Source organism: Herpailurus yagouaroundi, unplaced genomic scaffold (genome assembly GCF_014898765.1).
Source record: "Herpailurus yagouaroundi ecotype Mexico unplaced genomic scaffold, PumYag 140, whole genome shotgun sequence".
NCBI classification, from domain to species: domain Eukaryota; kingdom Metazoa; phylum Chordata; class Mammalia; order Carnivora; family Felidae; genus Herpailurus; species Herpailurus yagouaroundi.
The window spans coordinates 85,405,965-85,429,306 of NW_024412395.1; the positions used below are offsets into that span (position 1 = coordinate 85,405,965).

General features: G+C 41.4%; 1 protein-coding gene across 1 annotated transcript in view; it reads left to right on the forward strand.

The window, feature by feature from the left end:
• CPO (carboxypeptidase O) overlaps nucleotides 1–17,942 on the forward strand; it is a 40,961-nt gene extending 23,019 nt beyond the window's left edge. The window contains exons 3-10 of the mRNA XM_040474680.1: nucleotides 3,720–3,819; nucleotides 5,871–5,972; nucleotides 7,481–7,585; nucleotides 8,628–8,738; nucleotides 9,866–9,956; nucleotides 11,629–11,831; nucleotides 16,690–16,774; nucleotides 17,640–17,942. Coding sequence (XP_040330614.1) covers nucleotides 3,720–3,819; nucleotides 5,871–5,972; nucleotides 7,481–7,585; nucleotides 8,628–8,738; nucleotides 9,866–9,956; nucleotides 11,629–11,831; nucleotides 16,690–16,774; nucleotides 17,640–17,902 — 1,060 coding nt within the window. The 3' untranslated portion in view covers nucleotides 17,903–17,942. The remainder of the gene's footprint in view (nucleotides 1–3,719; nucleotides 3,820–5,870; nucleotides 5,973–7,480; nucleotides 7,586–8,627; nucleotides 8,739–9,865; nucleotides 9,957–11,628; nucleotides 11,832–16,689; nucleotides 16,775–17,639) is intronic.
• Nucleotides 17,943–23,342: the final 5,400 nt, after the last annotated feature.

A 23,342-nucleotide genomic window follows, 5' to 3' on the forward strand; every position in this document is an offset into this window, starting at 1 on the left:
CATCCTGGAATTAAGAAGCAATTAAGCAAGGTTGTAAGGCACAAGGTTGATGTACAAAAGTCAATTGCTTTTGTATATAACAGCAATGAATAAGAGAGATTTGAAAATAAAAGCATATTATCATTTATATTATCACCTCCCAAAATAAGATACTTAGGTATAAGCCTAAAAAAATATGCACAAGATCTATATCAGAAAAGCTATACAGCTCTAGTGGAAGGTATCAAAGAAGAACCAAATAAATGGGGAGATGTTCCCTATTAATAGATAGGAAGGCTCACTATTGTCAATTCTTCCCAAGTTGATCTATAGATTCAATGAAATCTCAATAAGAATCCCGGAAGGTCATTTTGTGGATATTGGCCAACTGATTCTAGAGTTTATATGGAGGGACAAATGACTCAGAATAGCCAACGCAATATTGAAGAAAAACAAAGTTGCAGGACTGAAACTACCTGACTTCAAGACTTATGATAAAGTTACAGTAATGAAAACAGTGTGGTATCGATGAAAAGAAGAGACAAATAGATCACTGGAACAGAATAGAAAGCCCGGAAATAGACCCACGTAAATATAATTAATTGATCTTTGACAAAAGAACAAAGATAACACAATAGAGCAAAATACTCTTTTCAACAGATGGTACTGGAACAAGTGGGTATCTACATGCCAAACAACAAAAAGTGAATCTAGACATAGACCTTACACCCTTCATAAAAATGAACTCAAATTGGATTAACAGACCTAAATGTAGAATGCAAAACCATAAAACTTCTAGAAGATAATGCAAGACTTTAAATACAACACCAAAAGCACAATTAATGAAAGAAATAATTGATAGCTTGGATTTCATTAAAATTAAAAAACTCTACTCTGCAAAAGACAATTTCAGGAGAATGAGAAGACAAGCCATAAACTGGGGGAAAATATTTGCAAAACATGCGTCTGATAAAGGACTATTATTTAAAAATATACTAAGAACTCTTAAAACAGCAATAAGAAAATTAAAAACCTAAGTTAAAAATGTGCCAAAGACCAGAACATATACCTCACCAAAGAAGATCTACTGATGGCAAGTGAGGGTACAAAAAGATGCTCAACATCATGTTATTGGGGAACCGCAAGTGAAAACAATGAGATACCACTACATACTTAGAATGGGCGAAATCCTGAACAGTGACAACACCGAATGTTGGTGAAGAAGGTAGAGCAACAGGAACTCTCAGAGATTGCTGGTGGAAACACAGGATGGTATAGCCACTTTGGAAGACAATTTGGTAATTTCTTACAGAACTAAATATACTCTTAACCATATGACCCAGTAATCATGTGTCTTGGGATTTACCCACATGAATTGGCAATTATGTCCACACAAAGCCCTGCACACAGATGTTTGTGATATTTTTGTTCATGATTGCCAGTTAAGCAATTAAGATGTCCTTTGGTAGGTGAATGGATAAATGAACCGTGGTAATTCCAGACAATGAAATGTGAGACAACTCTAAAAAGAAATGAGCTATCAAGCCATGAACAGACATGGTGGTAAGTTAAATGCATGCTACTAAGCGAAAGAAGTCGGTCTGAAAGGCTACACCCTGTGTAATTCCAGTTCTGTGACATTCTGGAAAGGGCAAAACAATGAAGACAGTAAAAATATCAATGTTTGTCAGTGGTTGGGGGATGGGGGACAGGGATTAACAGAGCACAGAGGATTTTTAGGACAGTAAGACTCTATGATACTACAATGGTGGATACAGTTCATCATACATTTGTTTAAATCCATAGAATGTATAACACCAAGAGTAAACCCTAATGTAAACTATGGACTTTGAAAAATAAAGATGTGTCTGTTGATGTTGGTTCATTGAATACAACAAATGTTCCACTGTGATGTGGGTTACTGATATGTGTGGGGGGGGCTGGTGGTGGATATATATATGTGTGTGTGTGTGTGTATGTGTATGTGTGTGTGTATATATATATGCACACATTATATATGTATCTATATAATGGAGTATTATAAATATACAATACTGTTGGAGGATTTTTTTTTTTACCACAATACCCGGGATTTGTTGTCTTGCCACTTTAAAGAATGAAGAGGTGGACACAAAATGAGCAGCAGGCAAAAGTTTATCAGAGTATAAGATTAGAAAGGAAGAATAGCAGGAAAGCTCTCTTTACAGAGAAGGGACATTCAGAAGTGAATGCCCCAGGACTATAGGCAAGGGTCCTTGTTTTATAAGGTTCTGGTCAGCCCTCCCCCTCCCCTTCACTTCTCCCTTGTTCCTTCTCACGTTCTACCCTTGTTGGCTAGGTGCTGAGTTCTCCGTCCCCGATTGGCTAGTTTCCATTGTATGAGGGGTGTTTCTGGCGGAACCTAGGTCTTTTGTCAAATTCCTGAGGGAAATCAGAGGTGGGGGGGGGGGGGGGGGTTTAAATAATTAAAAGGGGCCTAAACCCTGGGGGGGGTTTGTTGTGTGGTGACCCACCCCCCGTTTTTTTAAAAAAAATTATCCCCCCCCCCCCCCCCACCGTGAACTCAGATCCTAATCCTTTCCTCTCTGCCTATTTTAGCCTATCTTCTCCTATTATAATACATGTGTTGAATAGTCCTCAGCCGTAAAAAAGAATGAGATCTTACTGTGTGCAACAACCTGGATGAACCTAGAGGGCATAATGCTAGATGAAATAAGTCAGACAGAGAAAGACGAATACCACGTGATTTCACTCATATGTAGAATTTAAGAAACAAATCAAACGAACAAAGAAAAAAAGAGACGAACAGAAAAACCAAACTATTAAATTCAAAGAACAAACTGATGGCTGCCAGAGGGGAGCTGAATGGGGATACGGGTGAAATAGGTAAAGGGATTACGAGTGCACTTATCATGATAGGTACTGAGAAATGTATAGAATTGTTGAATCACCATATTGTATAACAGAAACTAATGTAACACTGTATGTTAATCATACTTCAAAAACATTTTAAAAATAGTTTAAAGAATACTGCAGGCTCTTCAATCAGGCTGTTATCGTCAATCCCAACACTTTCCCTGTGACTCAATTTCTTCATCTCTGAAATGGGGATACTATGAGTACCTATCCCAGAGTGGTCAAGAGAAGTGAAGGAGATTTAAATTGCTTGAGTGTCTCCCTGGGTGACTCAGTCTGTTAAGCGCCCGACTTTCGCTCAGGTCATGATCTCACGGTTCGTGAGTTCGAACCCCGTGTCGGGCTCTGTGCTGACAGCTCAGAACCTGGAGCCTGCTTCGGATTCTGTGTCTCCCCTCTCTCTCTGCCCCTCCCCTGCTGCCGTCTCTCTCTCTCTCTCAGAAATAAAATAAACATTAAAAAAAAATAAAAAAAATTGCTTGAGTGTCTCATGATAAGTTTCAGTTCAATAAATCATAGCTGTTACTTCTTTTACAAATTTAAAAGTATGTTAGTCCACAACATCTCACTGAATTATCTCAGCTTCCTTGCAAGATTGGAGTGGCTGTCCTCCCCTCACTCAACTGATGAAGAAACTACAGTTTGGAGAGACTCAATTGTTGCCCAAGGTCTCACAGTCAGTAAGTCACAGCGAGAAGACGCTAACATTGAATTTCTCTCCTCCAAATCCTGTTCACATCGCTTCTGACCACCTTTTTATCAGCTTTTCACTGTTCAGGACATCCGAGTTTCTTCCCTGCTTTCAGTCTGGCTTTCTTCTGCAGATTCCTAGCACAACACAGACGAGAGGTTGTGGAAGAGACAGTGAGCCAGAGGAGAGGCCTGGACGCCTATTCCTATACCAGATATCACCCCATGGAGGAGGTGAGCAAGGACACAGGGAAAATTTTTTAAAGAAATATTTGTATTGCTACTAAGATGTTATTGTTTTTGAAACTGGATACAGGAAAGAATTAGCTACTCTATAGACATATTTGTGACTTTATGCCAAGCTTTTTTCGAAGTATAAGTTTTCTAGAAATAGAATCTCTGGGTTAAAGGATAAGCACATCTAAATTTTTATATAAATGCCCAAGCGGCTTTCCAAATAGGCTTTATCATTAATTCTCTCCGCATTTGGGGGGGGTCTATTAATAATTTCCAGAATTTTTTTTCAAAGAATGCAGGAACAAATTTACACATTCTTCTGTAACAATCACCCTCAAGCAGTAAAGATTCTAAAAATTTGAAGAAGGCACAGTAAGGCCCCTGGAAAGATTATGCTCTGGTATCAGGAAAGGTCACACCTGCCTTGGCCACTTGCTCTGTGACCTTGACCGAAACATTTAACCTCCTTGATCCTCAGTTTCTTCGTCTGTGAAACAGGAAATCAGTACCTGTCTTGCAGCTTTTCTGTGAGAGTGAATGGAATACACTGCACTACATCTGATTAAACGATGAAGGGGGGCGCCTGGGTGGCTCAGTCGGTTAAGCGTCTGACTTCAGCTCAAGTCATGGTCTCAGGGTTCATGGGTTCGAGCCCCACATCGGGCTGTGTGCGGACAGCTCAGAGCCTAGAGTCTGCTTCGGATCCTGTGTCTCTCTCTCTGTCCCTCCCCCACTCACACTCTGTCTCTCTCTTTCTCAAAAATAAATAAACATTAAAAAAATTAAACAAAGACATAATTGCTGCTGCTGTGCTGTTATTTGTAGCCCTCCCACGGCTTAAGACACCTTCATCTGACTCAATGCCATCAAGAAGCATGCACAATACCCACGTGATAAGCTGTTGCTCTCTTCAGTTAACAGAACTGAGTTGAAAAAACCCCACTGACCTATTACTAGTGTTATAATAACGAATTTTATCTACAGATATTCCATGTATCTCAATCGAGATACAAATTCTTTGAATAGAATATTTGTTATCCCAAAGTAATTATTGCTGTTTACCATAACTCTTATGGAAGAGATGTTTCAACTATACAGATACTGAGTGTGGGACTGTCCCACACTCAATAGGATAATGGCTATCCTAATATATTTTATGTTTACGAATTCCCTTATTCCATTCACCATTATAGAATCCCATAGTACTGACATACAGGTGAAGGTATAAGACCCTGCTTTTCCAAGCATGATATAAGACTTTTAATTAAATCAACATCCATTCAGGTCTCCTCACATGAATCAAAATGATTGATTTGGGATTGATTGAGGAACTTCTATTGGCATGTTCTGTAAAGGGCATATCCAGCTCCTCTCTAATCTTGGATCCATGGGCATTAGCAAAGGATATTGCTGGGATCCAAAAAGATCCCCCAAAAGCCTGACTGAAACTTCTGGCATGATTGGGTACCACTTGGAAGCCTAGAGGCGTGTGACCATTTGAAGGACGTGTTATTGTACGATGTTTCTTTAAAAATTTTTTTAATGTTTATTCGTCTTTGAGAGGGAGAGAAAGACAGAGTATGAGTGGGTGAGGGGCAGAGAGAGGGAGACACAGAATCTGAAGCAGGCTTCAGGTTCTGAGCTGACAGCACAGAGCCCAACACAGAGCTCAAACCCATGAACTGTGAGATCACGACCTGAGCCGAAGTCAGTTGCTTAACTGGCTGAGCCACCCCACCCAGTTGCCCCAGTATGATGTTCGGATATCCCCTGTTATCAGTGGATTATTGAAACTATGAATTCTCAATAATTGATTTGTAAAGTTCAATAAGGTGTTCTAAGATTGGGTGGCAGAGTAGATCTTTAAAGAAAATAGGAGGCAGTCAGTGGTAGTTTATTGGTTGAGTCTTGTAGTTTGTTTAGCACACAGTCGTTGTAATGTAGAACAAATAGTCCAGAGTTCAGTTTCTTAATGAGAGAAGCAGTTATCTTAATTAGAGGCAAGCAAACGATTTTCTTATTGATATCCGCAGTCCTTCCTGTTTCAGATCTATCAGTGGATGATCCAGATAAGTGAGAAGTACGCAGAAGTCGTGACCCAGCATTTCTTGGGAATGACCTATGAGACCCGGCCCATGTATTATTTGAAGGTGAGTGAGAAGGCTGAGAATTACCTTAATTCCTTGGTTCACTGCCCTATTACCACTTATTGTAGACATATTAATTTACAAAGCACATTCCCAAATATGAGAGTTATCTATGACTACAAAAAAATAAGTTGTATTGGCTCTGAATTAGAATTTACTCAGGAATCGAGTGAATGATTGGTTCTTTCACTACCTACCTGATTTTCAATAGGCCATCAAACTCTGAGCTAAGTCAGCCAAAAAAGATGTGTAAATATCCTCCGCCTGGGGCATATTTTAAAGAATAAGGAAGCAATAAAAAGAAACTAATCACCAAATACACGCACTCATAAAAGGGGTAATTATAAAAGAGAGTTAAGATAAAAGGTGGATTAGGAAATATGCTGGCAGTTTTGAAAATGGGTGAGGTTAGAGGGAAAAGGTTCCTTGAATATGATGAATCCAGTCTTGTATTTATCTCAATTCGTAAATTTCTCATCGATAAAGAGGGAGAGTCTTGATCAACCTCTTCCAAAGGCTTTCAATGACTAGAGTCTAGGCCATTTACATTCAAAACAGATATGACTGTTACAAACTTGGGAGTGTTCACAACCTCTTTTCCATCAAAGGGAATCCACACTTGCCAGGTTAATCCCCACTCACCCCACCCCTCTGAAAGAGGAGGGGGTCTTTCTTACTGGAGTAAGGCTGAACTGATGTTCAAGAATGGCACAGGGAGAAAGGAAAGAAGATTTGGTTGACTGGGATTGGAAGAGTCTCTAAGGAATAGGGGAAGTTAATGAATTTAGTAGATATTGCAGGAGGTTATGTATTTGGATCCATTCACAGTTTCAGGAAGTTAAAAAAATTTTCTAAAGTATTTATTTTTGAGACAGAGAGAGACAGAGCATGAATAGGGGAGGGTCAGAGAGAGAGGGAGACACAGAATCTGAAGCAGGCTCCAAGCTGTCAGCACAGAGTCCGACACGGGGCTCGAACTCACTGACCATGAGATCATGACCTGAGCCGAAGTCGGGTGCTTAACCGACTGAGCCACCCAGGCACCCCAACAGTTCCAAGAAGTTTAAATGAAGACCCGGATTCATTTTTAACTACTTGAACCTTACCTCTTGTAGGTACTTTACCACTCTGAGTGAATCCTATGTGGTAAGCCTTTATAAGGTTTATAAAGACTTGGTCTCCTGGTTTATAACTTGGGGGTTTCTGCCTTTATTTATAATTAGGAAATAGGGGTGAAGGGAAGGCCAGGCTTTGGGTGGGGGACATGGGGAGTCAGAATATGGTCCTAAGAATAGCAGCCAAGGTACCTAGCAGGAGAGCAAGGGCAGCCATGGAAAGGGTCATATTGGTATATTGGTAAATGTCTCTGCCATCATCCCTGCCTCGTGCTTGGAACCACAGAGTTGAGGACGAAAGGGACCTGTGGGGGAATAAACAAACCCTGATAACTTTGCACAGTGGCTTATGATTATAAGCAATTGTTTGGTAACAGAGCATGAATGTCTCTCCAGATCAGCCAACCATCCAATAATCCCAAGAAGATCATTTGGATGGACTGTGGAATTCATGCCAGGGAATGGATTGCCCCAGCTTTTTGCCAATGGTTTGTGAAAGAAGTAAGTGTCTTTAGCTTCCTTTTCGGTCCTTTTCTATTTTTATGCTTATTTATTTTTGAGAGGGGGGAGGGGCAGAGAGAGAGGGAGACACAGAATCCAAAGCAGGCTCCGGGCTCTGAGTTGTCATCACAGAGCCAGACACAGGTCTTAAACTCGCAAACTATGAGATCATGACCTGAGCTGAAGCTGGCCGCTCAAATGACTGAACTACCCAGGCGTCCCTCTTTAGTTTTCTTATAATGGTTAACCACCCAACAAAATACCTGTCACAACAGCTATTTAGAAAGCATGCTTCTTTCACATGTAGGCATGAATTACTCCTTCACCCCGAGGAACATGGAATGTATAAGTAGCTTTACTGAAAACTGGGTTAGGTATTCTGATCTCTTTTTAGTGGATCCCAAATAATTTTTACTGGAAGGTTAACATACCTAAATGTATATGACAATACACCTTGGAAGTCAGAGATGAGTAAAGCCTGGTGCTGTCTTTTTCAAATAATTTTGGGCAATTTTTCTAACACTAGGATCCCTACTTTCTCACCAGCAGAAGGAGCATGGAGTGGCTTCTTCAGGGGGTCTGTTGTATGGATGGAGAGATTTAGCATGTGGAAAATACCTTGCTCAGTGAATTGTTACCTATTAGCTGGACCCTATAAGTCTTGAGAGACCAACAGAGAGATACCTACAAAGAGTAGTTCTCAAAGTGCGGTTCCTAGATCAACAGCATCAACATAACTGGGAACTTGTTAGAAATGCAAATTCTTACCACATTAGACCTAGGGAATTAGGGGTAGGGGATGGAAATGAGGGAAGAGAGCCTGGATGTGTATATTTTAACAAGCCCTCCAGGTGATTCTGATGCACAATGAAGCTTGAGAACCACTGCCATAACAAACAGGACAACTGAGGCAGGCTGGAGGGTAGAAGGGTAGAAGTTCCATATGCAATCACCTCTTGTAATTAAGTTGAAATTGTTAGAAAATTGAAAGAAAATATCTCTTCCCAGGAGCATTCCAAATGTTTCTCTCTTAAATTTTCAGATTCTACAGAACTATAAAGATGACTCAAGGATAAAAAAGTTGCTTAGAAACCTGGACTTTTATGTGCTTCCCGTTCTGAACATAGATGGTTATATCTACACTTGGACAACTGTGAGTATGTCGAGTCTGGTTCTGGAATGAGTTCACGAACTAGATCTTGACTCAGGTTTGTTTTTCTGACCTTAGTCGTTGGAGCGACCAACATGTTTTGTGGCCATGGAAAGAAAGAAACCCCATTTGGAATAAAAATCAACTCAATAATGTTAAGCCAACAATCTACATCAGGTTTAGGATTGAGAGAGCTGAGGTCTTTTTGCAGTTGAAATCCAACACATATTTTTATGTTTGTTTGTTTTTAACGTATCCCCAGTTTTCCAGCCAGAGTTAACGTTTCTCCAACTCCAACTCCACCTCCTTAAAGTTTGGGGATTGCTTGCCAGATTGGTGTAAGATTCATATGCTGCCTAGTATCCACCTAGTTTTGAAGCATGAGGGGCACAAATGATATATAAACTCTAACCCAACTTTCATTTTTCATTGTGATCATTCACACAGGGAACCAATATCTTGTAAGGTTTTTAGTTAGTAGAAAGCTTCCTCTTTAAAATCTCACTAAAGCATATCACTCCACAAACAAGAAGCCCTGTTTCTAAAGAGTATCCATCCCTCCCTCTCTCCCTTTGCTCCTCCAAAAGCTGTTCCTGGGACCCCTTTCTCTGCAATAGGCTTTCAGCGTGGGTGTGAATCAAATTCTTTCCTCTGAGCTTGTCTGGAGAAACTTGTCTTTATCTTCATCTCTGCTCATCAGTCTTTTGCTTCCAGAAATGTGCAGAGACCATCACTGATACACCTGGAACAGCCCTTTTCCATCTGCCAAGCTATTTACCTTTCATCCTGTATCACTCGGACATAAAAAATGACTCTCTAAAGCTATCCCTGATTAAGCAGATCACGTGCACCAGGCACTGCTCATCTGCTCATGAGGAAAAGGCCATACTCCCTCCAATTTGATGGTTTACATGTAGGTACGCTTGGATTGTACAGATGTTTCTGTTATTGGGGGTTGCTGGCCCCTCTGTGAGACTAAAAATTACATGCACAAGCTTCATTATGTTAAAGGCAAGTTTTTCCAGACAATCCTAGAGAATATTTTTATGTTTGAGAGCCACCTAATCATTACCAACACTGTGATTTATGAGACCTTAGAACAGCAGCATTTCTGTGTTCCTCTGTTACAGGATCGGCTTTGGAGGAAATCCCGTTCATCACACAATAATGGCACATGTTTTGGGACAGATCTCAATCGAAATTTCAATGTATCATGGTGCAGTAAGTACATGTTTAGTAGATGACCTGCTGAACAAAAAACAGAGAGGAGAAGCTAGGACCGAGGTGAACTACTAGAGATATAATTTACAAAAGTAGACAGCTAATTTTGCACAACTCTCTGGACTTCTTGTTTTTGTTCTAAGGAATGACATCTATATAGTAAGAACCAGCAACACTCAAATGCAGGACTCTCATCAAGTGGGATGGGGTAAACAAAGGCAAAGAAAACCTAGATCAAAGTGAATATGTTTGAAATCTATCACCTTATTTTTACTTATTTTTTAAAACTTCAATTCTTTTTTTTAAGTTTATTTATTTTGAGAGAGGGAAAGAGAGAGAGAGAGAGAAAGGGAGAGAGAGAGAGAGAGAGAGAGAGAGAGAGAGAGAATCCCAAATAGGCTACACACTATTAATATGGAGCCCAATGCTGGGTTTTTCTCATGAACCATGGGATCATGAGCTGAGCTGAAATCAAGAGTCGGACACTTAGCCAACTGAGCCACCCAGGTGCCCCACACCTTATTTTTAAATATACGAATTATCATAAAGAAAAGAAAAGTCAGAGAATTATCCATGCAGATTATTTTTATAGCAGGGAGGCAGAAGTAAATAAGGCAAACATTTCTTTCTTAAAGCATTTTCATGTTTCTGAATCTCAACATGCCCAAGGAATCAGAAGCAAATAAAGAGGTAAAAAAATAGTTCAGAGCAGTCTGGTTAAAAACCAGATGATAAGGGTTAAAATTCAGACTTGACAGCTGTATGGTGTTGGAAAAATTGCTTCATCTTTCTCTGCTTTAGTTTTCTCTTATTTAACATGTGGCCTGGGGGGGGGGTGGGGTGCCCGGGTGGCTCCGTTGGTTAAGCATCCAACTCTTGATTTCGGCTCAGGTCATGGTCTCATGGCTCCTGAGATGCAAAACCCCCAAGTCGAGCTCTGCACTGACAGCGTGGAGCCTGCTTAAGATTCTCTCCTTCTCTCTCTCTGCCCCTCCCCTCCTCTCTCTCTCTCAAAATAAATTCATTAATTAAACTAAACTAAGCTAAACTAAGCTAAATTAAGCTAAACTAAACTAAGCTAAAATAAAATAAAATAAAATAAAATAAAATAATAAAATGTGGCCCGTAGTCATACCATCCAATCGGTAGATTGTTGTGGAGATTTGATCAGTTTCCACAGAGGAGGAGCCAACCACAGTGCCCAGTGCGGACAAGGTGTGCGGCTGATGGTCCTTATACTATCAGTGAGAACAGGCTACTGCGTCCTTGCAAAATAACTCTCATGATATGGAAGCCAGAAAGTCAGTGAAAGAGACTTAGGCCAATAAGGCTATGGCAGAGCCTGACCTAGGAACCCACGAACTGGTTCCCAAACGTCTGTTTCAGGACCCCGCACAGATTTAAGTAAAAGGAATGCCATTTCATTTTGCATCGCCCTCCGCAGCCCATGGAAACGTGGAGTTTGTCTCTAAGTCTGAACGCCAGCCGTCCCGCCTTTCTGAGTTCCTCCTTGAGTGACCATCCTCGTTCGCGAATTTAACCGGAACTAACTTCGACAAGCCAGGAAAAACCCTGATTCCACCCACGGGTTGCCCTGAGCAAGGGTGACTCCTTGTTCTCAGTTCTCAGCTGGCATCATGTTGACCTTCCCGTGGTGTCCCGTATATTCCAGGCATCGGCGCATCTAGAAACTGCCAAGATATAACGTTCTGCGGGACAGGACCGGTATCGGAACCGGAGACAAAAGCTGTCTCCAGCTTTATAGAGAGCAAGAAGGACAACATCGTGTGCTTCCTGACCATGCACTCTTTTGGGCAGCTCATTCTCACTCCTTATGGCTACACTAAAAATAAGTCCAGTAACCACGAGGAGCTGGTAAGCCCACAGCAGCGGAGTCTTAACAAAAGCCTCCATGGGACCCCTGCCTTCCTTTCCTCGGTTTCCATTTTCGAGATTTTGGCTCCAGCCCCGCTTTTGTTCTCCCCGCTCTTCCTTATTTTCTTTCGTCTGCTTTTTACACCTTGCCAGACGCCTGCTGGGAAGGCTTCAGGTTAAATGCTGCTTTACCTACATTAATTAACTACCTGTTTCACAAAGTGTCAAGTTGGGAGACATCTTAGGTATTCGTCTCTAATATAAATGAGACGATTATGTTAATAATCTGCAGGAATGTGCTTTCATTTCTGTAAATTCTCTTGAAGCTCCGTTCAGCAATTATAGCTTTTGAACCGTGCTTTAAAGAACTTGCCAGCTGTTAGTGGAATATGGCATATCTAAAATAACATGGCTAAATAATATCTGCTCTCTTCTCTGCTAAACACAATGCTTTATTTTCTTCTAAGCTCTGCTTCTAGTATTTGCCTAGGAATGTCTGTAAGGGGGAGCGCCCACGAGGCCCAAGCCGGGCAGGGAAACTGCACTTTGTCTCACCTGGCTCTTCTGAAGCTGTGTTTACCCGAGCACCGGGCAAAAGTGCTGAAAAGGACAGGTGTCTTTGCCCTTTCAGGAACCCGAGGACAAAAGACACAAAGTAAAGGGAGAGGACATTTAGAATTGTTGGAACGCTTGGTATCTTTTGTAAAGCATTATTTTTTTTTTTCGATTTTTAATTATGACAAAATTGGAATGACCTAAAATTCGCCATTTTTAAGCGGGCAGTTCGGGAGTGTTTAGTGTATTCGCATTATTGTGCAACTAATCTCGAGAAAACTCTTTTGTCGTGCATAATTGGCACTCGCTACCCATTAAAAACAGCTCCCAGTCGACCACCACTCTGCTTTCACTTTCTAGGAGCTTGACCGCTCTAGATAACCTCCTACAAGTAGGATCGTGTGATATCTGTCTCTTTGTGACGGGCTCATTTCCTGTAGCATAATGCCCTCAAGGGTCATCCATGTTGTGTCATATGTCAGAATCCCCTTCCTTTTTAAGGCTTAGTATTCCATCATGTGTACGTATCACATTTTCTTTATACATCAGTGCATATTTGAATTGCTTCCACCTTTGGGCTATTGCAGACGATGCCTCTATGAACATAGGTATACAAAGATATTCTTTTGAGATCCCACTTTGAATTTTGGGGGTATACCACCAGACATGGAATCGATGAATCATCAGATGAATCGATGAATCATTTTTAATTTTATGAGGAACATACTGTTTTCCATAGGGACTGCACCATTTTCTATTCCGGCCAACAGTGTGCAAGGGTTCCGATTGCCCCACATGCTCATCAACACTTGTTATTGCGATCACAGAGGCCTCGGGACCCAGACAGTGGTTGGTAGAGTCCGGACTGGAACTCATGTCTTCAGACTCCAGAGGCTACATTCATTTAGTCATTTCATACTGCCTCTCTGCTCTCAACGGCTTGCAACTTCTAGGAACTCCTATCAACTTAGATGCCCAGACCACTGTGTCCTAGTTCTTCCTATCCCTGAGCTCTAGAAATCTCATTTCTTCAGCAAAGGAAACTGTAGAAACAGGGCTTTCAGCTGAGATGCCCAGAACCCTTTTTATATCCCAGTTTCTGTGGCATTTGTTGTAGATGTCTACTTTCTGCCCAAAGGGATCTGTGGCAAACACAAATGAACCACCAAAGACAGGCCGTTATAGATCTTTGATGGGACACGCCTTCCACCAGCAAAATAAAAAAGCAGCCTGTAACCCCGGTATAATTTTAGGGAACTTTGTTCCTTTTGTGGCTCAGGAAAACAGATACTAGGTGACCATTTTGCAAGGTCTGTATGCAAAGGTGAGAGGTTCTTGTGCTGTTGGCTCTCTGGTTAGAGCCCTCTGGCCACAGGCTAGAAGAGGCAAGAGGGCAGGAGAGACCTGTCACACAGATATCACCACTGCTGAACGGTAACTCCAAGGTGGGAATTACCGAGAACACTTTAGGACGACAGGCAGAAACTGGGACATTGAATTGAGAAAGGTTGCTTCAATTCTGTATCTCTTATAGTCTCAGGAGCTGAAGAGTTAGCATAAACAATCATCTCTAAAAAAGACAGTGTGAAATTTTTGCCACCTTGTGTCAACCTTGTTGAAGCTAGCTAGCAGTGGTTTTGGGTTAAGAACCTAAGGGTAAGCTTTGATAGAGTGCACAGAGGCATGGAATCAAGCCAAGTGTTTAAGGAGATTTCCAGTTTGGGTACTATTTACAACTACCAGAGACTAGCAATTAATCTCCATATATTTACAAAACCAGAAATTTGTAGAAATCATGATAAATATTACACTGCATGATAGACAACTTGGCAATCACTAAGTAGGGGAAACATAACTATATATAGGCCTGTTCTAAATGGCTCTGGAAATTAGAATAGCTGTAAAAATTCTAATGTTTTAAATGCGGACATTCTTTCATTTGAACCCTTTCCTTCTCAACTTCTAGATTCCATCCCAAGCTCCATCCCCCCACACACATGCCAGGGCCTTATCAACCTTTTTTGTGTGTGTCTGCCTGGGCGTATACGACTATAGGAAATTCTCTGGGCCCAGTGAAGGAGTTATGAAGGAGGCTTGAGGTCTTTAGAAATGTAAACTATGTGCTACTGGCAAAGGGATTTTTATTATTTTGACTGAAGTTCCTGTAGGCTGAGAAGAAGGCAGCAGAGAAATTGGCTCTGTATGGCCTTGGGGTATAGTGTCAAAAGAAGAGGGAAGAATAATCAGGAGGTCCACCCCTAAAGATAGAAGTCAGAATCTTCGCATTTTATTTTATCTTCTTGGAAAGGACCAAGTCTATAAGCTAGGGCCACCATTGTATACTTCTCCTATATGTTATTCTATGTTATTCTTCCTACTCCTATCGACTTCCCCATTAGAATTGCTAATGGAATCATTGAAAAAAAAAAAAATCAGAAGTTCACAGCCAGGATTTGAGGGAAAGGAATTACGTAGGATAAAATAAGTAATGGCTGGCAATCAGAAGAGGGAAATCATCATCTGGGGTGAACTGCAGAAGAAAAAAAAAAATCCAAGTGCCATTTGGAAGGAAAATGTAGCCTGGAACTGGTCCATATAATCCAAATACAAGTTAAGGCCCACACGGACCAGTTAGCATGTAGTTTCACTCAAAGAAATGCAGAGACACGTAGGAATGACAAATAATTAAAAGCAATTTGTGTCTCTACCGGACTTTGAAAGAACTTCGAAAGGAACTGTAGTTGGTAAATCACAGAAATTGTTTCCCCTGGCTGTTCATTTCACTTACGGATAGCAACTACCCTGATCCTTTCTCTTCACCTTTCATTTTTATTTCCTTAGCAGAATTTCTCTCCCCAGAAATCCCCTCTCTGACTTTCTTCTCCTTCTTATCATTTTCTCTTCTTCTACAGACAACTCGTATACCCCTTTGCAGTGTTAATGATGAAAACCAGCTTTATTTCTTGTGCGTCTTTAGCCCTTACTACCCATCATGTCAATGCTGGACAACGTGAGACCAGGAACGAAGCCAGATGTAGAATCTCTTTTCAGGAAGAGAGAGAGAAGGTGAATGGCCCAAGACGGAATTCTCAGTATTGAGTAAAGAGGCGAAAATCTTAAATACATATGTTCAGTTGAATGTTTTTTCTTCTATTTTCACCACACACAGAAAGTCCCAAATACCCTGAGGATGCTGCTCTCAACTGCTGTATGTGACCCACCACGACTTACTACCTTTTTTACTCTTCCTTTTGAATTTCATTGTGCCTATCCCTACTCTGCCCAAGCGCCACTCTGTCATACCTTAGGGTTCAGCTGGACAACACAGGACCAGGAAGGAAAAGACAAGATTTAAAGTTAGACTCATCCCTAGTCAGAAGTCAGGGGAACTGATGCATCTGCAAGAGCAGTCAGGCTGCCCTAAGAGGTAAAGAAAGCCAAGGTAGATCCCAGTCTAGGCAGGGAGTGGTAGGAGGATTTGGGTGGTGTTTGTGTAGAATCTAAGGGGAAACAGGGAGTCGGGGGTGGAGAATACTTAGAGAAGACTGTTGAAAGGGTACGTGAGGAGATTTATCAGAAGGCTACTAAACATAGCCAATGCACTTGATCTCTCAGTATTGGTGGCTCTGATCTCAGAAAAGGGTCTGCAGAGAGCAAGGTTGAAACATTAGAAATCATCCGGTTCTGACGGATTTCCCGTGTAGTCAGGTAACATGGTGGTAGGTGTGAGGAAGGGTGTTGCTTCCAGCTCTGAAATTCTATAAGCCTACAACCTCAAATATGAAACTGAGAAGCTTGGGCTTAATTCAATGGGCAGCTAAGTGTAGGGCTTTTGAGCAAGATCATGATCATAGTTCTACTCTATAGAAGTTCACCTGGAAGCCAGAGGAGATCGGTTAGGATAAGGATTGGTGAAAGGAAGGGAAACTTACTAGAAGATGACGATAGTCCATTTCAGAGGTAATGAGACTGAAATAGGGTGATGGCACTGGAGATGCAACTTGGTAACCATTTGAAAGAAGGAGAGTCAAAGGTGAGGGCAAGATTTTACATGTGTTTGCAGGAGCATGGGGCATCAGAAATATGGAAACCAGAATAGCTTTATTAGTGGGGGAATGATGAAATTGGGTGTGAATGTTTTGAGTCGGAGGTACCAGCAGGCTACCTAGGTATAGAGGTCCAATAGGAAGTTAGGAAGACGGTCTGGAACTCTGGAAAAGGATTTGGACAAAATATGAAACCCTCTGGATTGTTGGATTTATTTTTAACACCAGATATCTGTCTCTGCATTTCCCACCTACAGATCCAAGTTGGACAGAAGGCAGCAAATGCATTGAAAGAAAAGCATGGAACCAATTATAGAGTTGGATCGAGTGCAGATATTTTATGTAAGTAGCTTTTTTTTTTCTCCTCTTCAATAGTATCTAAGGAACAAAAGAAACCAGTGGACTTTGGGGAGTGGGATGGGCAGGAGAAGGACGGAAGAGCTCCAGAGGTCAACAGGAAGTTGTACAAATCAAAATGACTGAGGATAAAAGGGAATCTGTACCAATCTAGAATTATGCTCTCTAGGGATAAGGTGTGAGCTAAAAGAAAAAAAAAAAAATTAATACACTGGCGCATACCAGAACTCCCTCTGGCTTCAGTTAAAAAGAGCTGGCAAGTGAGAAGGTACAGGAGTTAACAGGAAGGACATTTTCCAGTGACCCTTGGTCAGTTGATTCAGTTCTCAGAGGACCTATCAGGCTGAGAAAGCAAAGCAGGTGGGGCTCGGAGAAAAGATCTAAGACAATACAAAATTTCGTTAAAAGGACAATGCACTGCTTTTCCCCATCCTCAGCCACCACATCTCCCACCCACCTGAGGACCACCTGGATGATATTTGCATAATATTTTCCCTGTTGCTCATTTTGCTTCAGTTCTTTTATGTGTCAGTTCACTTGCCATGTAATGCTGGGTTTTCCTAGTTTCTGATTCCGCTGAGAAGCTGAACTAGTCCTCTGCTATGTGCCGGGCATGATGCGAGGTACTCTGGGAGACGGGCGAGAGGGAACAGAGAAGTTAGACACGACGTAATTCCTGCCCGACGGGGGCTTCGTTTCAACGAGAGGGAGAAGACAACTACCCATGAATCCTTACTATGCAAAAGTCTACTCATTTTCCTGCACCGAGCCTTTCCTCCCTGAAATGGCCATGGAGACGTGTCCTTTCCCAGTATAACTTCTACCTCTGCCTTCATGCTTTTGTTTGTAGATGCCACATCCGGGTCTTCAAGAGACTGGGCTCGGGACATCGGGATCCCCTTCTCATACACGTTTGAGCTGCGGGACAATGGTACATACGGATTTGTTCTGCCAGAAGCTCAGATTCAGGCCACCTGCGAGGAGAGCATGGCAGCTATACTCTCGGTCCTGGATGACGTCTCTGAGAAATACTGGGGCGCGGACAGTGCTGGAAAGGCAGCATCTTCCGCCGTGGTGCTGGGCCTGCTATTCTCCTTCATGTCTCTTCTCTGAGCGCATGCTCCCCCACGCCCGGCTCAGCCCCAGTGACGAGAACGTGGTTGCAGCGAAGGTGCTTGGCTATCGTTAAGGAGGAATCAAATAATTTAACCAAAGATACTTCCCATTTCAATAAAGACGAATCACGTTTGCATTTTCATGTGTGTTTTGCTGGTGATCAATTTTTATTACTTTAAAAGAGTGTTAGCTGTTGCTGTAATACTGCTACGATCAGACCAAAGTTCAGTGGCTCATGAATCTATCCGTTAGCTAGGAAGGTCTGCTGATCCTGGCCACGCTCACTTACGCATCTGCGGTCAGTTTCAGGGCCTGGAGATTTTTTTTTTTTTTTCTCATCGAAATATTTTGAGAAATTTGCTTGTGTTTTTGAACCAGGTTCACACTTAATTTTGCATCATCGAATGACTAGCGGCACTCAGAAGATGTTACGTAATCCCTCTATGTAGCTGTTGCTGCCTTAATTTATTCAATATTTTATTTGTTTGTTTACTTGAAAAATTTTTTTGAGAATCTGCTAGGTACATTTTGCTAAGCTCTGGGCTTACAGTGGTTAATAAGATAGACATGGTCCCCGTCCTCTGGGAATTTCTATTTCAGTGGGTGAGATTGGGGATGGTAGCCGTAAATAATTGGAATGGACACCCTGTTGCATACAAGGCAAATCTCAGCTCAGGGGAGCCGTAATGATTAAGAACACAAATAAATAAACTGAATATTGTAGCTTGTGACAGATACTATGAGAGAAATAAAGAGTAAGTAGAGAGGTAAGCAAGGGCCGGATCGTACATGCATGGGAATACAGGCATTTAATTGTACTATCTTGTCTATTAAACTGTAAGTGCTCTTAAGGTAGTGTCTATGACTGTCATTTCCTATGTATCTCTATGTGACACCTTGAAATGGTGCTAAGCACTTGTCAGGCTTTGAACAAATGTTGTGGCTGTAACTAGCCGACAGAGCATCCTTGGGTGTTCAGTCACCCATTTCCAAGTTTCCTTGTTGGTCACAGTCACAATATACTTCTTGGTCGTAACCCTTTTACTGCCTTTCTTTGCCCTCTTTCTTTCTTCCTGTGTTGCCAGTGTGCGGCTAATGAGGGTCAGAAAGAAAAAAAAAATGTCAAGGGCAATAGGGCTTAATGAATCAGAAAGCAGCTATTTACATGAAAATGCCAACTCCACAATTGTGGCATTGTCAGGAGAAAACGGTAGGGTGTCCTCAGTAGTCAACACAGGAGGGAAGAAACCTACTGTGACCACCAGTGCCATATTCAAGAAGAAAGCCAAGGAGCTGTGCCTCGGGACACAGGTTATCAGCCTTAATCTAGCCCGTGTTTTACTTTCTATGGTTGTCTTTTAACAATTTGAGCCTCCAAGTCTATAGAAACTCTGACCTACAAAACTTAATTCATGTCTAAAGACTGAGCCTATGGACAAATATAATTAGAAGGGAGCAGATGGAAATGCAAGCTATTAGCTTGCCTGAAACCTCCTACATGGATTCTCCCAAGAGTCTAGGACACAATCATAGCTTTCTTGGGGGGCTTCCCGTGGCTTTGAGAGCATGAGGAGATCTGAGGGCTAGGACATGTATGTTACTTTTTCTGGAAGTTTTTTTACTTCTTGTGAAAGGATCCTAAGAGCAAAGATCTAAAGGTGATAAACAACCACACAGATCTTTCTTTTAAAAAAAAAGAAAACGTTTATTTGAGAGAGAGAGAGAGCAGGAACGCATGCAAGCAGGGGAGGGGCAGAGAGAGGGGGACAGAGCATCCCAAGAGGGCTCTGAGTTGACAGCTTCAGCACTGAAAGCATCGAGCACGAGCACGCACGATGCGGGGGCTTGAACTCACTAACCTCGAGATCATGACCTGAGCCGAAGTCGGATGCTCAACCTACTGAGCCACCCAGGCACTCCCCACACAGATCTTTCTTAAGGAAGCTTTCAACTTCCTGGTCTTAAATGGCAGTAGGTCGGGGAAACTTCACCATTGATGTAATTAATGCAAACTTGAGAGTGTCTCAAGTTTGTACTGTGATGTTGCTGGGTCTGGGATTTGATATTACCCCAATTTAAAGCTAAGAACTTAGCTTGTCACTGTTTCACCGATGTTGAAAGACATGCGCCTCCTGAGTCAGAGACACAGGACAACATTACTCACGGCGCAATAAGCAGCTTGAGCATCAACATATTTGCACTGGTTCCTCTTGCTCTCAAGTTCCAAAAGAGCCCAGATGACACCTGCTCTTGCAGTGAGTGGTGTCATAGGAAAGAAACATTGAGCTTGAGCACTTCACTGCTTTTACAGCAAGCAGTCAGCAAGACTGCTCTTTATCCCAGAAGGAGACACTTCCTTATCACTCACAGTTGCTTGCTTGCTGCAAACACAACTCAGAGAAACGGGCCAGCTGAAGAGTGGTCAGAACCTTGCATCCTTGGCATAGGCAGCAAGATGCGTAGGAGCAAGAGAAGTCCATAGATGACTGTCTCCCAACAGGTATTAGGTTGAGTCATATGAAATTGCTGTCTTCATAGGTCAAAAAGTCCAAGTGTTGGTGATTTTATGTGGTTCAACATAATTTCTCGGTGCTAATAAAGGTGACTCCATGGTGCCTTTTCTTTAATTTTTAAGAAAGTTTGAATATCTTGCATTTTCCGTTACTATTTCTTTCCTTCCACCAAACTCTCTTAGTGTTTTTTTTTTCCATAACTGTTCCTACAAAGGATCTAAATCTTCTTGACTTATAGGTAAATTTAGAGTTTAAAATGATGCAAAATGATAAATTCAGATGGTAGGCAAACCTCTAACTCCTATTTTTTTTCTACATCAGTGGCAAGATGAGTTATATTTTTGTTTTTGCTATGTATGACCGAGCTCCTGTTTCCCTTCCTTTTCTTGCGCAGTTTAGCCATCTTTTGATATGTTCCTAAAAATGTATCCTTCATATCACCCCAGTATGATTCGCATCTCATGCATACATTGTAATCTGGCATGAATGTATCATGACACTAAGAGAAGCCCACTGCCTACATATATACAATCACAATGCTAACTGTAAAGAAGTTAAAAAATTAAAATGAATAAGCACTCACTTCCGCTTCACTATGAAGCGATTGAAATACTTGACTGCATATTACTTCGTGCAATACTCATACGATTCCTGTCGGGTACGTTTATTTATTTGAAGACGAAATCGAGACAAAGAAAAGTAGCATGACCGCGGTCACACTGCTCTTAATAATTGTTGGTTGATCAAATAATTACTGAGAATTTCATATTTGTAGGAATTTTCTGGCTCCAGGATATCAGAAGCACTGTCCGGTGGCCACCGCCAATGCTTCATCCGTATCCCTTCAGGCCCCTTCTCCTATATCTATCTCTGCCCCGGAGGTATTTTTTGCCTCCAACCGTTCACACATGTGTGACTCATCTTCTGATGACTACTTTTGGCTACTGCACGTACTTCTCCTATAGTCACAGAGAGTGAGACGTGTATGGGATTTGTACCTACCACCAGAAACCCCTAGCCACTGCCTGGATGGGAACCATTAAATTCACGAGTGTAAAGTTCTGTCCCCTTGCAGTGGGTTGGGGGAAAACTCTCAAGTGTAACTCATGTTGGAGAGGTTTTGTTGGGATGAGGTTGAAGTTACCCTCCGAAGAACTTTCTCTGAAGTTACAACTGTGCATGGCTTCCCTTTTCCTGTCCTTCTCCCCCATCCCTTACCAGCTTCTCTTGGGAGCACTTCCTGAGTAAACCATTTGTGCGTGAACCCACGCTTGGAGGTCTACCTCTAGGGAACCCAACATAAGACTCCCTCCTTGGGAAGTACTATCCAAACAAAATACAGTCTTACTTTCCTAAAAAGACCTTTAATAAAAGTAGCGCTAGGATTTAATAATCAGAATATGCCTGGGGATTACCAATGTTGCATGAACGGAAATATTTGTATTTTGAAGATGTTATCACTCTAGAATGTGAGGAATCTGGTTTCAGATAAGGCTTTTATTTCAGGAAAACATATGCATTTCCAGTTTTGTCTTTGTTGAAAGCAAAGTAAAAAAAGATTAGCCTTTATGGACTTGTAAATTTTGAAGTATTTGGCGTTACGATAAAACTTTATGAGAAAATAATGGCCACTTACAACAGTTTTCCACTCTGCTGTAATCAAGACTGCATAGTCTTTTCTTAGCTACCCTGAAAAAGGAATTTTATTTCTTTCTCAGGAGTCATTCATTTAAAATAATAATAATAAAAAGTAAAGCTCCAAAGAGCTTAAATGGTGAGTGTATTAACTCCTTCCCAAGCTGCGTGTGCCTTTCCCATAGAGCTCTTATCAGGTTTTTTTTCCCCCCTAAGAACTTGTTCTTTAAAAAAAAAAAAAAAAATGAGCAAGTCAGCTCCAAAATAATGGTGCAAATAAAGGCGACTGTCTTTTCTGATGCAAAAGCAACCACAGAAACACAGAGGAGGCAAAGAGTAGTATGTATTCATAGGTTTGAACTCCCTGAAAACCCAGTTAACTGGATAGAGGATCTTAGAGAAAGTGAGGTAGAGAGTCAAGGTGGAATCAGGTGGTTATAGATCCTGAATGTCAAACGGTTCGAATAGTATCCCGATAGGCTGCTGGGAATACCGATGCTTTTGCACAGGGAGGATAAATAAACACATGTTATGTAAAGTTAAGTCTGGGAGGATGAATTAGAAGGAGACAGTTGGAGTGGAGAAGTCTGAGGCAAACAGTTCAGAAAATACACTGTGCACATATAAACTAAATAAGACTCAAGTGAGTTGGTGGCTGTAAAAATGGAACCAAGGGACAGAAATCAGAGGTGCTATTCAGAAAGATTCAATGTGGGGTCTATGTGAGCACGGAAATGTGAAAAAAGCGCATTGAAATCATTGGGAGTGGATGACTAGAATAATTGTGGAACTACAAGATCATGAGAACTTGTCTGAAGTCAAATTTGTTTCCTCCCTCCCTAACTAGAAAGGTGCAATAGACCAATGCTGAAAATGAACTTGTGGGTTTATGGAAGCCAAAAGGGAAGCAGTATGGAAAAATGAGGAAACCACTGAGTTTCAGACAGGAAGTAGGAAATATGAAATTGTCACGGTGAAGCGTCAGCTGAAACTTAGGTTTATTTTCCAACTTTAAATCAGGTCTCTAGACACGGGCAACCTTCATTTCAATCTTATGTTTCAAAATTTCCTTCAATATGGAAACTTGGTAGAAGCTTTCAAAAAAAGTTTAAAAAAACCCCATAATATCCACCAGCTTCTTCCTGCACATACGCTAATGTACCCTATGACATTTATTTTATAATTAGGTTCGCAAGTCTATCACTTTAAAGGTTGACTATTTTCTCTAACGCAGTTGCTTCAAAGATTTGTTTTACAGCAGAATTCCTATTTCGACTAAAAATGTACTT